Genomic DNA, 14367 nt, shown 5'->3' with positions numbered 1-14367 from the left:
TGAGGGTAGTGCAGCTGCAGACCCGGGGAAGAGCAGATATTCCAGTTTGAGGGTCGTGCAGCCGCATTCCAGGGGAGGAGCTGATGTTCCAGTTTGAGGGTCGTGTGCCCGCAGATCCAGGGAAGAGCTGATGTTCCAGTTTGAGGGTCGTGCAGCCGCAGACCAGGGGAGGAGCTGATGTTCCAGTTTGAGGGTCGTGTACCCGCAGATCCGGGGAAGAGCTGATGTTCCAGTTTGAGGGTCGTGCAGCCGCAGACCAGGGGAGGAGCTGATGTTCCAGTTTGAGGGTCGTGCAGCCGCAGACCCTGGGAGGCGCTGATTTTCCAATTTGATGGTCGTGCAGCCGCAGACCTGGGGAGGAGCTGATGTTCCGGTTTGAGGGTCTTGCATCCGCAGACCAGTGGAGGACCTGATGTTTCAGTTTGAGGGTCGTGCAGCCGCAGGCCCGGCGAGGAGCTGATCTGCTTTGAGGGTCATGCAGCCGCAGACCCGGGGAGGAGCTGATGTTCCGGTTTGAGGGTCTTGCAGCCGCGGCCCCGAGGAGGTGCTGATGTTCCGGTTTGAGGGTCTTGCAGCCGCGGCCCCGAGGAGGAGCTGATGTTCCGGTTTGAGGGTCTTGCAGCCGCGGCCCCGAGGAGGTGCTGATGTTCCGGTTTGAGGGTCTTGCAGCCGCGGACCCGGGGAGGAGCTGATGTTCCGGTTTGAGGGTCTTGCAGCCGCAGACCCGGGGAGGAGCTGATGTTCCGGTTTGAGGGTCTTGCAGCCACGACCAGGGAGGAGCTGATGTTCTGGTTTCGGGGTCTTGCAGCCGCAGACCTGTGGAGGTGCGGATGTTCCTGTTTGAGGGTTTTGCAGCTGCAGACCCAGAGAAGTGCCAATGTTCTACATTGAGGGTCGTGCAGCCGCAGACCTGGAGAGGAGCCGATGTTGTAGTTTGAGGATCTTGCAGCTGCAGACCCTGAGAGGCGCCGGTGTTTCAGTTTGAGGTTCGTGCAGCCAAAAACCCAGGGAGAAGCCGATGTTCCAGTTTGAGGGTAGTGCAGCCGCAGACCTGGGGAAGAGCAGATATTCCAGTTTGAGGGTCGTGCAGCCGCAGACCAGGGGAGGAGCTGATGTTCCAGTTTGTGGGTCGTGTACCTGCAGATCCGGGGAAGAGCTGATGTTCCAGTTTGAGGGTCGTGCAGCCGCAGACCCGGGTAAGAGCTGATGTTCCGGTTTGAGGGTGGTGCAGCCATGGACCTGAGGAGGAGCTGATGTTCCGGTTTGAGGATGGTGCAGCCGCGCACCGGTGGAGGAGCTGATATTCCAGTTTGAAGGTCTTGCATCTGCAGTCCCGGGGAGGAGCTGAAGTTCCGGTTTGAGGGTCTTGCAGCCGCAGACCCGGGGAGGAGCTGATGTTCCGGACTGGGGGTCTTGCAGCCGCAGACCCGGGGAGGAGCTGATGTTCCTGTTTTGGAGTATTGCAGCCGCAGACCTGGGGAGGAGCTGATGTTCTGCTTTGAGGGTCTTGCAGCTGCAGACCAGGGAGGAGCTGATATTCGGGTTTGAGGGTCTTACAGACCCGTGAAGGAGCCGATGTTCCAGTTGGACGGTCCTGCAGCCATGGACCTGGGGAGGAGCTGATGTTCCGGTTTCAGGGTCTTGCAGCCGCAGACCCGTGGCGCGGATGTTCCTGTTTGAGGGTTTTGCAGCCGCAGACCCGGGGAGGTGCCAATGTTCTACATTGAGGGTCGTGCAGCCACAGACCTGGAGAGGAGCTGATGTTGTCGTTTGAGGATCTTGCAGCCGCAGACCCCGAGAGGCGCCGGTGTTTCAGTTTGAGGTTCATGCAGCCGAAAACCCGGGGAGGAGCCAATGTTCCAGTTTGAGGGTAGTGCAGCCGCAGACCCGGGGAAGAGCAGATATTCCAGTTTGAGGGTTGTGCAGCCGCATTCCAGGGGAGGAGCTGATGTTCCAGTTTGAGGGTTGTGCATCCGCAGAGCAGGGGAGGAGCTGATGTTCCAGTTTGAGGGTCGTGCAGCGGCAGACCCGGGGAGGAGCTGATGTTCCGGTTTGAGGGTCTTGCAGCCGCAGACCTGGACAGGAGCTGATGTTCCGGTTTGAGAGTCTTGCAGCCGTGGAGCCGTGGAGGAGCAGATGTTCCGGTTTGAGGGTCTTGCAGCTGCGACTCAGGAAGGAGCTGATGTTCCGGTTTGAGGGTTTTGCAGCCGTGGACCCGGGGACGAGGTGATGTTCCTGTTTGGGGGTCTTGCAGCCGCGGACCCGGGGAGGAGCTGATGTTCTGCTTTGGGTGCCTTGCAGCTGCAGACCCGGTGAGGAGCTGATGTTCCGCTTTGAGGGTCTCACAGCCCGAGACCAGGGAGGTGCTGATGTTTGGGTTTGAGGGTCTTACAGACCCGAGGGTTTGAGGGTCTTGCAGCCGCAGACCCGTGGAGGAGCTGATGTTCCGGTTGGACGGTCCTACAGCCGCGGACACGGGCAGGAGCTCATGTTCCGGTTTGGGCGTCTTGTAGCCTTGGACCCGGGGAGGAGCTGATGTTCCGGTTGGAGGGTCTTACAGCCGCAGACCCGTGGAGGAGCTGATGTTGCGGTTTGAGGGTTGTTTTTTTTTTTTTGGTTAGAAATAACTTAATTCAACTTCCTTTGTTTTACATATGAAAAGATTCAAGTTTATCCAAGGCCACACAGGTAATGTTTAGAATCCAGAACAACAATTGGATTTCCTGCTTTCCAGGATCCTTAGCTCATCTTTCTTCCTTTCTGCTTGTGTATAATGCAGGAGCTGGCAAGTAGAGCTCTTTTAACTCTGTTTTGTTGTCGCTGGGTTGGTTGGTTGTTTTGTCTGTTGTATTTTTCATATGTTTTGCCATGTTGGCCAGGCTGGTCTCGAACTCCTACCCTGAAGTGATCAACCCGCCTCGGCCTCCCAGAGCGCTGGGACTACAGGCGTGAGCCACCACGTCCAGCCCCCACATTGCTTCTGGCCCCCGTGGTAGACCTCCCAGATGGGGCGGTCGGGCAGAGGCGCTCCCCACATCCCAGACGGGGCCGCCGGGCAGAGGCGCTCCTCACTTCCCAGACGGGGCGGCCGGGCAGAGGCGCTCCTCACTTCCCAGACGATGGGCGGCCGGGCAGAGACGCTCCTTACTTCTTCCTAGACGGGGTGGCGGCCGGGCAGAGGCGCTCCTCACTTCACAGACGATGGGTGGCCGGGCAGAGGCGCTCCTCACTTCCCAGACGATGGGTGGCCGGGCAGAGGCGCTCCTCACTTCCCAGACGGGGCGGTCGGGCAGAGGCGCTCCTCATTTCTTCCCAGACGGGGCGGCCGGACAGAGGCGCTCCTCACTTCCCAGACGGGGCGGCCGGACAGAGGCGCTCCTCACTTCCCAGACGGGGCGTCCGGGCAGAGGCGCTCCTCACTTCTTCCCAGACGGGGCGGCCGGGCAGAGGCGCTCCTCACTTCTTCCCAGACGGGGCGGCCGGGCAGAGGCGCTCCTCACTTCTTCCCAGACGGGGTGGCCGGGCAGAGGCGCTCCTCACTTCTTCCCAGACGGGGCGGCCGGGCAGAGGCGCTCCTCTCTTCCCAGACGATGGGTGGCCGGGCAGAGGCGCTCCTCACTTCCCAGACGATGGGTGACCGGGCAGAGGCGCTCCTCACTTCCCAGACGATGGGTGGCCGGGCAGAGGCGCTCCTCACTTCCCAGACGGGGCGGCCGGAGAGAGGCGCTCCTCACTTCCCAGACGGGGCGGCCGGGCAGAGGCGCTCCTCACTTCCCAGACGGGGCGTCCGGGCAGAGGCGCTCCTCACTTCTTCCCAGACGGGGCGGCGGGGCAGAGGCGCTCCTCACTTCTTCCCAGACGGGGCGGCCGGGCAGAGGCGCTCCTCTCTTCCCAGACGATGGGTGGCCGGGCAGAGGCGCCCCTCACTTCCCAGACGGGGCGGCCGGGCAGAGGCGCCCCTCAGCCCCCAGACGATGGGTGGCCGGGCGGAGGCGCCCCTCACCCCCCAGACGATGGGCGGCCGGGCGGAGGCGCCCCTCACCCCCCAGACGATGGGTGGCCGGGCGGAGGCGCCCCTCACCCCCCAGACGATGGGTGGCCGGGCGGAGGCGCCCCTCACCCCCCAGACGATGGGTGGCCGGGCGGAGGCGCCCCTCACCCCCCAGACGATGGGTGGCCGGGCGGAGGCGCCCCTCACCCCCCAGACGGGGCGGCCGGGCGGAGGCGCCCCTCACTTCCCAGACCGTGAGGCCGGGCAGAGGCGCCCCTCACTTCCCAGACGCTGGGCGGCCGGGCGGAGGCGCCCCTCACTTCCCAGACGCTGGGCGGCCGGGCGGAGGCGCTCCTCACTTCCCAGACGCTGGGCGGCCGGGCGGAGGCGCTCCTCACTTCCCAGACGCTGGGCGGCCGGGCGGAGGCGCTCCTCACTTCCCAGACGGGGCGGCCGGGCGGAGGCTCTCCTCACTTCTTCCCAGACGGGCGGCCGGGCGGAGACGCTCCTCACTTCTTCCCAGACGGGGCGGCCGGGCAGAGGCGCTCCTCACTTCTTCCCAGACGGGGTGATCGGGCAGAGGCGCTCCTCACTTCCCAGACGGGGTGGCCGGGCAGAGACGCTCACTTCCCAGACGGGGTGGCGGCCGGGCAGAGGCGCTCCTCAGTTCCCAGACGATGGGTGAGGAGCGCCTCTGCCCGGCCGCCACCCCGTCTGGGAAGTGAGGAGCGCCTCTGCTCGGCCACCCCGTCTGGGAAGTGAGGAGCGCCTCTGCCCGGCCACCCATCGTCTGGGAAGTGAGGAGCGTCTCTGCCCAGCCACCCATCGTTTGGGAAGTGAGGAGTGCCTCTGCCCGGCCGCCCGTCTGGGAGGAAGTGAGGAGCGCCTCTGTCCGGCCACCCATCGTCTGGGAAGTGAGGAGCGTCTCTGCCCGGCTGCCCCATCTGGGAAGTAAGGAGCGCCTCTGCCTGGCCACCCATCGTCTGGGAAGTGAGGAGCGCCTCTGACTGGCCACCCATCGTCTGGGAAGTGAGGAGCGCCTCTGCCCGGCTGCCCCATCTGGGAAGTAAGGAGCGCCTCTGCCTGGCCACCCATCGTCTGGGAAGTGAGGAGCGCCTCTGACTGGCCACCCATCGTCTGGGAAGTGAGGAGTGCCTCTGCCCGGCCGCCCTGTCTGGGAAGTGAGGAGCACCTCTGCTCGGCCACCCCATCTGGGAAGTGAGGAGCGCCTTTGCCCGGCCACCCCGTCTGGGAAGTGAGGAGTGCCTCTGCCCGGCCACCCATCGTCTCGGAAGTGAGGAGCGCCTCTGCCCAGCCACCCATCGTCTGGGAAGTGAGGAGCGCCTCTGCCCAGCTGCCCCATCTGGGAAGTGAGGAGCGCCTCTGCCCGGCCACCCCGTCTGGGAAGTGAGGAGCACCTCTGCCCGGCCACCCATCGTCTGGGAAGTGAGGAGCGCCTCTGCCTGGCCACCCATCGTCTGGGAAGTGAGGAGCGCCTCTGCCCGGCCGCCCCGTGTGGGAAGTGAGGAGCACGTCTGCCCGGCCACCCATCATCTGGGAAGTGAGGAGCGCCTCTGCCCGGCCACCCATCGTCTGGGAAGTGAGGAGCGCCTCTGCCCGGCCGCCCCGTCTGGGAAGTGAGGAGCACGTCTGCCCGGCCACCCATCGTCTGGGAAGTGAGGAGCACCTCTGCCCGGCCACCCATCGTCTGGGAAGTGAGGAGCGCCTCTGCCCGGCCACCCATTGTCTGGGAAGTGAGGAGCGCCTCTGCCCGGCCGCCCCATCTGGGAATTGAGGAGCGCCTCTGCCCGGCCGCCCCGTCTGGGAATTGAGGAGCACCTCTGCCCAGCTGCCCCGTCTGGGAAGAAGTGAGGAGCACCTCTGCCCGGCCACCCATCATCTGGGAAGTGAGGAGCGCCTCTGCCCGGCCACCCATCGTCTGGGAAGTGAGGAGCGCCTCTGCCCGGCCGCCCCGTCTGGGAAGTGAGGAGCGCCTCTGCCGGGCCGCCCCGTCTGGGAAGTGAGGAGCTGTTTGAGGGTTTGCAGCCGTGGACCCGGGGAGGAGTTGATGTTCCGGTTTGAGGGTCTTGCAGCTGCAGACCCGGAGAGGCACTGATGTTCCAATTTTAGGGTCGTGCAGCCACATACCTGGGGAGGAGCTGATGTTCCAGTTTGAGAGTCGTGCAGCTGCAGACCCGGGAAGGAGCTGACGTTCCGTTTTGAGTGTCGTGCAACCCCTGACCCGGGGAGGGGCTGATGTTCCGGTTTGAGGGTCCTGCAGCGGCATACCCCGGGAGGAGCTGATGTTCTGGTTTGGGGGTCTTGCAGCTGCGGACCAGGGGAGGAGTTGATGTTCTGGTTTGAGGGTGGTGCAGCCGCAGACCCGGCGAGTAGCTGATGTTCTGCTTTGAGGGCCGTGCAGCTGCAGACCCGGGGAGGAGCTGATGTTCCGGTTTGATGGTCGTGCAGCCGCAGACCCGGCGAGGAGCTGATGTTCTGGTTTGAGGGTCTTGCAGCTGCAGACCTGGAGAGGACCTGATGTTGAGCTGATATTCCAGTTGCAGTTTGAGGGCCGGGGAGCTGATGTTCCAGTTTGAGGGCCGTGCAGCTGGAGACCTGGGAGGGAGCTGATGTTCCCGTTGTAGGGCTGTGCAGCTGGAGACCCGGGGGGGAAGCTGATGTTGCAGTTGTAGGACCGTGCTGCTGGAGACCTAGGGGTGGAGCTGATGATCCAGTTTGAGGGCCGTGCAGGATGACCCGGCGGGGAGCTGATGTTCAAGTTTGAGGTCTGTGCAGCTGGTGACCCGGGGGGAGCTGATGTTCCAGTTGTAGGGCTGTGCAGCTGGAGTCCCGCGGGGGAGCTGATGTTGCAGTTTGAGGGCCGTGCAGCTGGAGACCCGGCAGGGAGCTGATGTTCCAATTTGAGGGCTGTGCAGCTGGAGACCTGGCATTGAGCTGATATTCCAGTTTGAGGACCGTGCACCTGGAGACTCAGCGGGGAGCTGATGTTCCAGTTTGAGGGCCGTGCAGCTGGAGACCCAGTGGGGAGCTGATGTTCCAGTTTGAGTGCCGTGCAGCTGGAGACCCGGTGGGGAGCCAGTGTTGCAGGTTGAGGGCCGTGGAACTGGAGACCCCGGGGGGAGCTGATGTTCCAGGTTGAGGGCTGTGCTGCTGGAGACCCAGCGGGGAGCTGATGTTGCAGTTTGAGGCGGTGCACCTGGAGACCCAGAGGGGAACTGATGTTGCAATTTGAGGGCCCTGCAGCTGGAGACCCTGTGGGGAGCTGGTGTTCCTGTTTGAGAGCTGTGCAGCTGGAGACCCTGTGGGGAGCTGATGTTCCAGTTTGAGGGCCATGCAGCTGGAGATCTGGTGGTAAGTCGATGTTCCAGTTTGAGGGCCATTCAGCTGGAGACCCGGCGGGGAGCTGATGTTCCGGTTTGGGCGTCTTGCAGCCGCATACCTGGGGAGGAGCTGATGTTCCTGTTTTGGAGTATTGCAGCCGCAGACCCGGGGAGGAGCTGATGTTCTGGTTTGGGGGTCTTGCGGCCGCAGACCCGGGGAGGAGCTGATGTTCCGGTTTTGGAGTCGTGCGGCCACTGACATGGGGAGGAGCTGATGTTTCAGTTGAGGGTCGTGCAGCCACTGACCTGGGGAGGGGATGATGTTCCGGTTCGAGAGTCTTGCTGGCACAGACCCAGGAAGGAGGTGATTTTTCGGTTTGAAGGTTGTGCAGCAGCAGACCCACAGAGTAGCTGATGTTCCAGTTTGGGGGGCTCTTGCAGCCGCAGACCCGGGGAGCAGCTGATGTTTCGCTTTGGGGGTCTTGCAGCCGCAGACCCGGGGAGCAGCTGATGTTTCGCTTTGGGGGTCTTGCAGCCGCAGACCCGGGGAGGAACTGATGTTCCGGTTTGGGGGTCCTGCAGCCGCAGACCCGGGGAGGAGCTGATGTTCCGGTTTTGGGGTCTTGTGGCCGCGGACCCAGGGAGGAGCTGATGTTCCTGTTTGGGGATCCTGCAGCCACGGACCCGGGGAGGGGCTGATGTTCCGGTTTCGGTGTCTTGCGGCTGCAGACCCAGCGAGGAGGTGATGTTCCGGTTTTGGGGTCTTGTGGCCGCGGACCCAGGGAGGAGCTGATGTTCCGGTTTTGGGGTCTTGTAGCCGCGGACCCAGGGAGAAGCTGATGTTCCAGTTTGGGCGTCTTGGAGCCGCACACCCAGGGAGGACCTGATGTTCCGGTTTGGGGGTGTTGCAGCCACAGACCTGGGGAGGAGCTGATGTTCCGGTTTGCGGGTTGTGCAGCCGCAGACCTGGGGATAAGCTGTTGTTCTGTTTTCAGGGTCTTGCAGCCACAGACCCGGGGAGGAGCTGATCTTCCGGTTTGAGGGTCTTCCATTCGCTGACCCAGTTAGGAGCTGATGTTTCGGTTTGGGGGTCTTGAAGCCGCGGAACTGGGGAGTAGCTGATGTGCCTGTTTGGGGGTCTTGCAGCCGCATACCCTGGGAGGAGCTGATGTTCCGGTTTTGGGGTCTTGCTGCCAGGGAACCCGGGAGGAGCTAATGTTCTGGTTTTGGGGTCTTGCAGCTGTGGACCTGGGGAGGAGCTGATGTTCCAGTTTGGGGGTCTTGCCCCCGCAGACCCGGGGAGGAGATGATGTTGCGTTTTGGAGGTCTTGCAGCCGCGGACCCGGGGAGGAGCTGATGTTCCGGTTTGGGGGTCTTGCAGCCGTGGACCCAGGGAGGAGCTGATGTTCCGGTTTCAGTATCTTGCAGCCATGGACCCGGGGAGGAGGTGATGTTCCAGTTTGACGGTCTTGAAGCCGCGGACCCGGGGAAGAGCTGATATTCTGGTGTGAGGGTCTTGCAGCCGCAGACCCGGTGAGGAGCTGATGTTCGGGTTTGAGGGTCTTACAGCCGCAGAACCGAGGAGAAGCTGATGTTCCGGTTTGAGGGTCTTGCAGCTGCAGACCCGGGGAGGAGCTGATGTTCCGGTTTGGGGGTCTTGCAGCCGCAGACCCCGGGAGGAGCTGATGTTCTGGTGTGGGGGTCTTGCAGCCGCAGATCTGGGCAGCAGCTGATGTTCCGCTTTGGGGTTCTTGCAGCCGCGGACCCGGGGAGGAGCTGATGTTTCGTTTTGAGGGTCTTGCATCCACGGACCAGGGGAAGAGCTGATTATCCGGTTTGAGGGTCTTGCAGCCGCGCACCCGGGGAGGAGGTGATGTTCTGATTTGGGGGTCTTGCAGCCGTGGACTCAGGGAGGAACTAAGGTTCTGGTTTGGGGACCTTGCCGCCGTGGACCCAGGAAGCAGCTGATATTCCAGTTTGGGGATCTTGCAGCCACGGACCCCAGGAGGAGCTGATGTTCTGGTTTGGGGGTCTTGCAGCCGCAGACCCAGGGAGGAGCTGATGTTTCGGTTTGAGAGTCTTGCAGTGGCAGACCAGGGGATGAGCTGTTCCGGTTATAGGGGTCTTGCAGCCGCAGACCTGGGGAGGAGCTGATGTTTCGCTTTGGGGGTCTTGCAGCCACAGACCCGGGGAGGAGCTGATGTTCCGGTTTTGGGGTCTTCCAGCCGCAAACCCGGGAGGAGCTGATGTTCCGCTTTTGGGGTCTTTCAGCCGCGGACCCGGGGAGGAGCTGATGTTCCGGTTTGGGTGTCTTGCCGCCGCGGACCCGGGGAGGAGCTGATGTTCCAGTTTGAGGGTCTCGCAGCCGCGGACCCAGGGAGGCGCTGATGTTCTGGTTTGAGGTTCTCGCAGCCGCGGACCCGGGGAGGAGCTGATGTTCCGGTTCGAGGCTCTTGCAGCCGCGGACCTGTGGAGGAGCTGATGATGTTCTGGTTTGAGGGTCTTGTAGCCACAGACCCGGCGAGGAACTGATTTTCCTATTTGAGGGTCTTGCAGCCGCAGACCTGGGGAGGAACTGATGTTCCGGTTTGAGGGTCTTGCAGCCGTAGACCTGGAGAGGAGCTGATGTTGAGCTGATATTCCAGTTGCAGTTTGAGGGCCGGGGAGCTGATGTTCCAGTTTGATGGCTGTGCACCTGGAGACCCAGAGAGGAACATTTAACTGGAACATCTGCTCCCCGCAGTGCCTCCAGCTGCATCGCTCCCAAACCGGAACATCTGTTCCCACCCGGGTCTCCAGCTGCACGGCCCTCAAACTGCAACATTGTCTACCCTCAAGTCTCCAGTTGCAAGGCCCTCAGAATTGAACATGAGCTCCCCACCGGGTCTCCAGCTTCACGGCCCTCAAACTGGAGCATCAGCTCCTTCCTAGGTCTCCAGCTGCATGGCCCTCAAACTGGAATATTAGCTCCCCACCGGGTCTCCAGCTTCACGGCCCTGAAACTGGAACTTCAGCTTCCCACCGGGTATCCAGCTGCATGGCCCTCAAACTGGAACATCAGCTCCCCGCCAGGTCTCCAGCTGCTGGGGGCTGACAAACCTTTCGTTGATTAAGTGGCCTGGGTGTCCCAGGCCCATTTATATTAGACCTCTCAGTATAGCTTGGTGCATTTCCAGGAAACATAACACCATTCATTCAATTTAAACTATTGGAATTGTTTTTCTCTGCAGAAGGATAATCACAGCTAACAACCATCACATTCTTTTCGACTCCTCTGAGAAGTTTGTCTGTTCCTGTATAGTTTCTCCTTGGATCTGTTAACAATTCACCTAGTCACTGAATAGTAAAAGGGATACCTTAAATCCAGTGACAATTTTCGATATTCTTTCCTTCATTTCATCAAAGGGAATATATTCGACATTAGGGTTGGGAGAACCTCTTGCCTCAGGAGCTGAAGTTCTGAAATCATCCATCACTTTCTCCTGTTTGAAAATAAAATAGTCTTTAAATTGGGACCACTGAATCTGTTTCTCCAGTCTTGGCTACATGACAAAGAAACTGATCCAGGACAGGAGAAGCTTTCTTTTTCCCCCTCTTCTCAAAATCTTCCAGCGCCTCCTGGAGCCCCTCGACGTCCGTGGCTTCCCGGAGTCCCTCACGGCCTCCGCCTCCCTCCGCGGGTCTCTTGGGGACCAGAACGCCTCCCCCCACCCCCGACGTCCTCCCACTCCCTCGCACACACTCCAGCATGCAGGGCAAGTGGGGTGGGGGGGAATGAAGGGAGCCAGGGGAAGCGTGTGAGAGAGTGAGACCGACAGAGCGAGCACCTCCCCAAGCCGCTACCACCAACCCTCCAACATGGCGCCTGGCACGTCAACCTAAAAAGTTATCTCTTGGAGAAGCGATGGATGACAGAGATTAATCTGAGAGTTACTGTTAATGGAGAAACTTAGAACTTACCATTTTTCCTGTGAGGTTTTTGTGCTCATACTGCTGTTCTGTGAGTTCTGGCAATTGAGTCCGTTCACACAGCCTGGTGATGCAGCAGGTGCCACAGAAGGACCCTGTCCCAGCTGGCCTGCTCCACTGCAATGATGGTGTGGCCTCTGATCTGTGACCGTGTCTTGAGGGGAGACCAGGCCCTTGATCACAAGAGTATCCATGGTGAGGTTCCGTGGATGGAACCTCCTGGATGTTCCTTCCTGATGTTCATCTGCTACCTTGCTATTTAATGCATCTTGTTTATAACTGTCTTCTAAATATTGAGTAGAAATAAAGCATTTGTACAGTATGGGTAAGGTATTCAGAATATTGACACGTTGGACACAGAAGACCTCCACCAAGTTTAGGGAGTAGAATCTCAAGAGACATAACTTTGGATGCTCCCTGGAGGCCCTGCCTGAGTCCCGGTCCCTTCCCTTCTCCTACGGAGGGAATCACATCCTGCTTTAGCCTTTATTATTCCCACACTTTCCTTCATAGTACGTTTCTTTCACCGTGTGTGTACATCCCTAAAAAATGTTCCATTTAGTTTTTGAACTTTGTTTTCTTTTTGAGGCAGGGTGTTGCTCTGTTGTCTCGGCTGTGGTTTTGAACTTTGATGTGAGGAAATTCTCCTGCGTGGCTGCCCCTACACTGCGTGGCTCTGAGCATCTGCTCTGTGTCTGTTTTTTCCTCCATTCTCTCCCTGAGACCCACCCACACTGACATGGTTCATTTCGTTGCTGCGTGATCTCCCGTCGTCTGAGGGGAACATGGGAAATGTCTTCATCTTCCTGTGGATGAGTGTTTGGCCAGGTTGGGGCCCTTAGGACTGTGTTTTGTTGGGAACGTTCTTGGGCGTTTCTTTTGTACACAAGTGCAAGTTTCTTCTGGTCAGTAGCTTTCAAGTTTTAAAATTTCATCCCAGGTAAGAAATGTAATTTTCCTCATAACCCACAACACACACTCTTTCATATACAAGCATAACAGAAATATACTTCACAACCGTTCTTATCAGTGCCTGGTGTTCCTGCTTCTCTCCATTCTCTCCAACACCGGCATGGATTGGGTGGTGGGATTTTTGCCCGTCTGGTGGGTGTCACGTGATATCTCCCCGTTAGGCTGAGCCCCTCTTTATGTTTTCATTAGCCATTCCTCCACATTTCCTCTTCTGTGGAGGGCCGGTTCAGCTCTTTTGCCCAGTTTCTGTGAAGTTGTTTGAGTTTTTGCACGTTTCCTTTATTATTCCTATTATTATGTTTTTGAGACGGAGTCTCACTCTGTCACCCAGGCTGGAGTGCGGTGGCGCGATCTCAGCTCACTGCAACCTCCACTTTCTGGGTTCAAATGATTCTCCTGCCTCAGCCTCCCAAGTGGCTGGGATTACAGGCACGTGCCCCCATGCCCAGCTATTTTTATATTTTTACTAGAGATGGGATTTCACCATGTTGTCCAGGCTGGTCTGAAACTCCTGACCTCAGGTGATTCTCCCACCTCAGCCTCCCAAAGTGCTGGGATTACAGGCATGAGCCACCATGCCCGGCCTGCCTTTTTCTTTTTCAAAAGGACTCTTTGTAGATTATACCTATTCATTCCGGTGACTATCTGTGTGGCAAAGATGGGTTTGAATCCACCAGGATAAACGTGCCAGATCTCCTCTCTGATGGGAGAAGAGACAGAGAGGGATAGAAGGGTACAGAGAATCAGAGCCAAGAGGAGGCCGAGTCAGGCGGGGGTTGCAGGCTGCTGTGAGGACTTGGCTCCTTCTCTGAGTCAGGTGGGATTAGCAGGGGATTTCAACAGAGGAACCATGGGATCTCCCTTATGCATTTCTGCCGTGGTTGGCTCAGCTGAATGCACCTCTTGAACAAGACTTGGCCTTGGACACCCAGAGGCCCTTGGTTGAGGGTTTACCTCCTGGCATGGCCACTGACACATCCACGTTTGGCTCCCACATGGCTGGGCGGTCCGAGACCTGCTCTTCCTGGGCTACTCATTGGTGGCATTTCTCAAGTTTGTCCCCTCTCAAGTCTGCCCCATCCGGGAAACCAAACACCTCTCTCCTACATAGAATCCCCCGTCAGCACCTCCTCTTGACTCACAGGGCATCCCGTCAACATCACCGTCCTGACCTTCCCACACGGACAAGCTCATGGGACCCCCTGATGGACCAGGACAGCGCCAGCACTAAGAAAAGCCCTGAAACTCACAGGAAGAGCAGATCAAGAAGACGGGAACAGCACGGGGCACTGGGAGCTGCAAATGCCCCCGATACTGAGAGATGGAGAAAGGTATGGCTATGGCTGACACAAAATATTACTCAACATTTATTAAAGGCCTAAATGGAGAACATAACGCTAACAAACCCTTAGGTAAAAACACGGGAAAATTTGTATGGCCTGGGGTTAGGCGAAAACTTCTTAGACATGACACCAAAAGCATGATTCATAAAAGCATGATTCATAATATATATGTATTATATATATAATATATATGTATATATTATTAACATATACTTATAAGTATATACATGTATATATTATATGTACATACATATATAAAAGTATACATATGGCCGGGTGCGGTGGTTCACGCCTGTAATCGCAACACTTTGGGAGGCTGAGGTGGGCGGATCACAAGGTCAGCAGATGGAGAACATCTTGGCCAACATGGTAAAACCCCATCTCTACTAAAAATACAAAAATTAGTTGGGCATAGTGGTGTGCACCTGTAATCCCAGCTACTCTGGAGGCTGAGGCAGGAGAATCGTTTGAACCCTGGAGGGGGAGGTTGCAGTGAGCTGAGATCATGCCATTGCACTCCAGCCTGGGCCACAAGAGGAAAACTCCGTCAAAAAAAAAAAAAAAAAAAAAGAAAAGTATACATATGTAAGTATATATGTCTATATTATATATATATGAAAGTCTTTTCAGGTATCCTAGTAATTAATTAGAAAATCTGCACCAGGGACTGCTAATTTAACATGTTATTGACTGAGAACATGTGACCCATTGTCAGCATTCACACTGAAGCCTTGCTCCAGCTGTACCAACT

At 58.4% G+C, this 14367-nt stretch overlaps 1 protein-coding gene and 1 pseudogene across 5 annotated transcripts in view; one reads left to right on the top strand and one right to left on the bottom strand.

Annotated features, from left to right (window-relative positions):
* Positions 1-14367, top strand: part of ATP13A4 (ATPase 13A4) — a 211954-nt gene that overhangs the window by 10923 nt on the left and 186664 nt on the right. For all 5 annotated transcript variants that reach the window (XM_063621985.1, XM_063621984.1, XM_063621983.1 and 2 more), the window contains exon 2: positions 13418-13604. In XM_063621985.1, the coding sequence (XP_063478055.1) occupies positions 13576-13604 (29 nt within the window). In that variant the 5' untranslated portion in view covers positions 13418-13575. The remainder of the gene's footprint in view (positions 1-13417; positions 13605-14367) is intronic.
* Positions 10305-11495, bottom strand: LOC134732855 (serine/threonine-protein phosphatase 4 regulatory subunit 2-like; annotated as a pseudogene).

The sequence above is a fragment of the Symphalangus syndactylus genome, chromosome 17, assembly GCF_028878055.3.
Source record: "Symphalangus syndactylus isolate Jambi chromosome 17, NHGRI_mSymSyn1-v2.1_pri, whole genome shotgun sequence".
Taxonomy (NCBI): domain Eukaryota; kingdom Metazoa; phylum Chordata; class Mammalia; order Primates; family Hylobatidae; genus Symphalangus; species Symphalangus syndactylus.
This window is presented reverse-complemented; position numbering and strand designations above follow the sequence as displayed.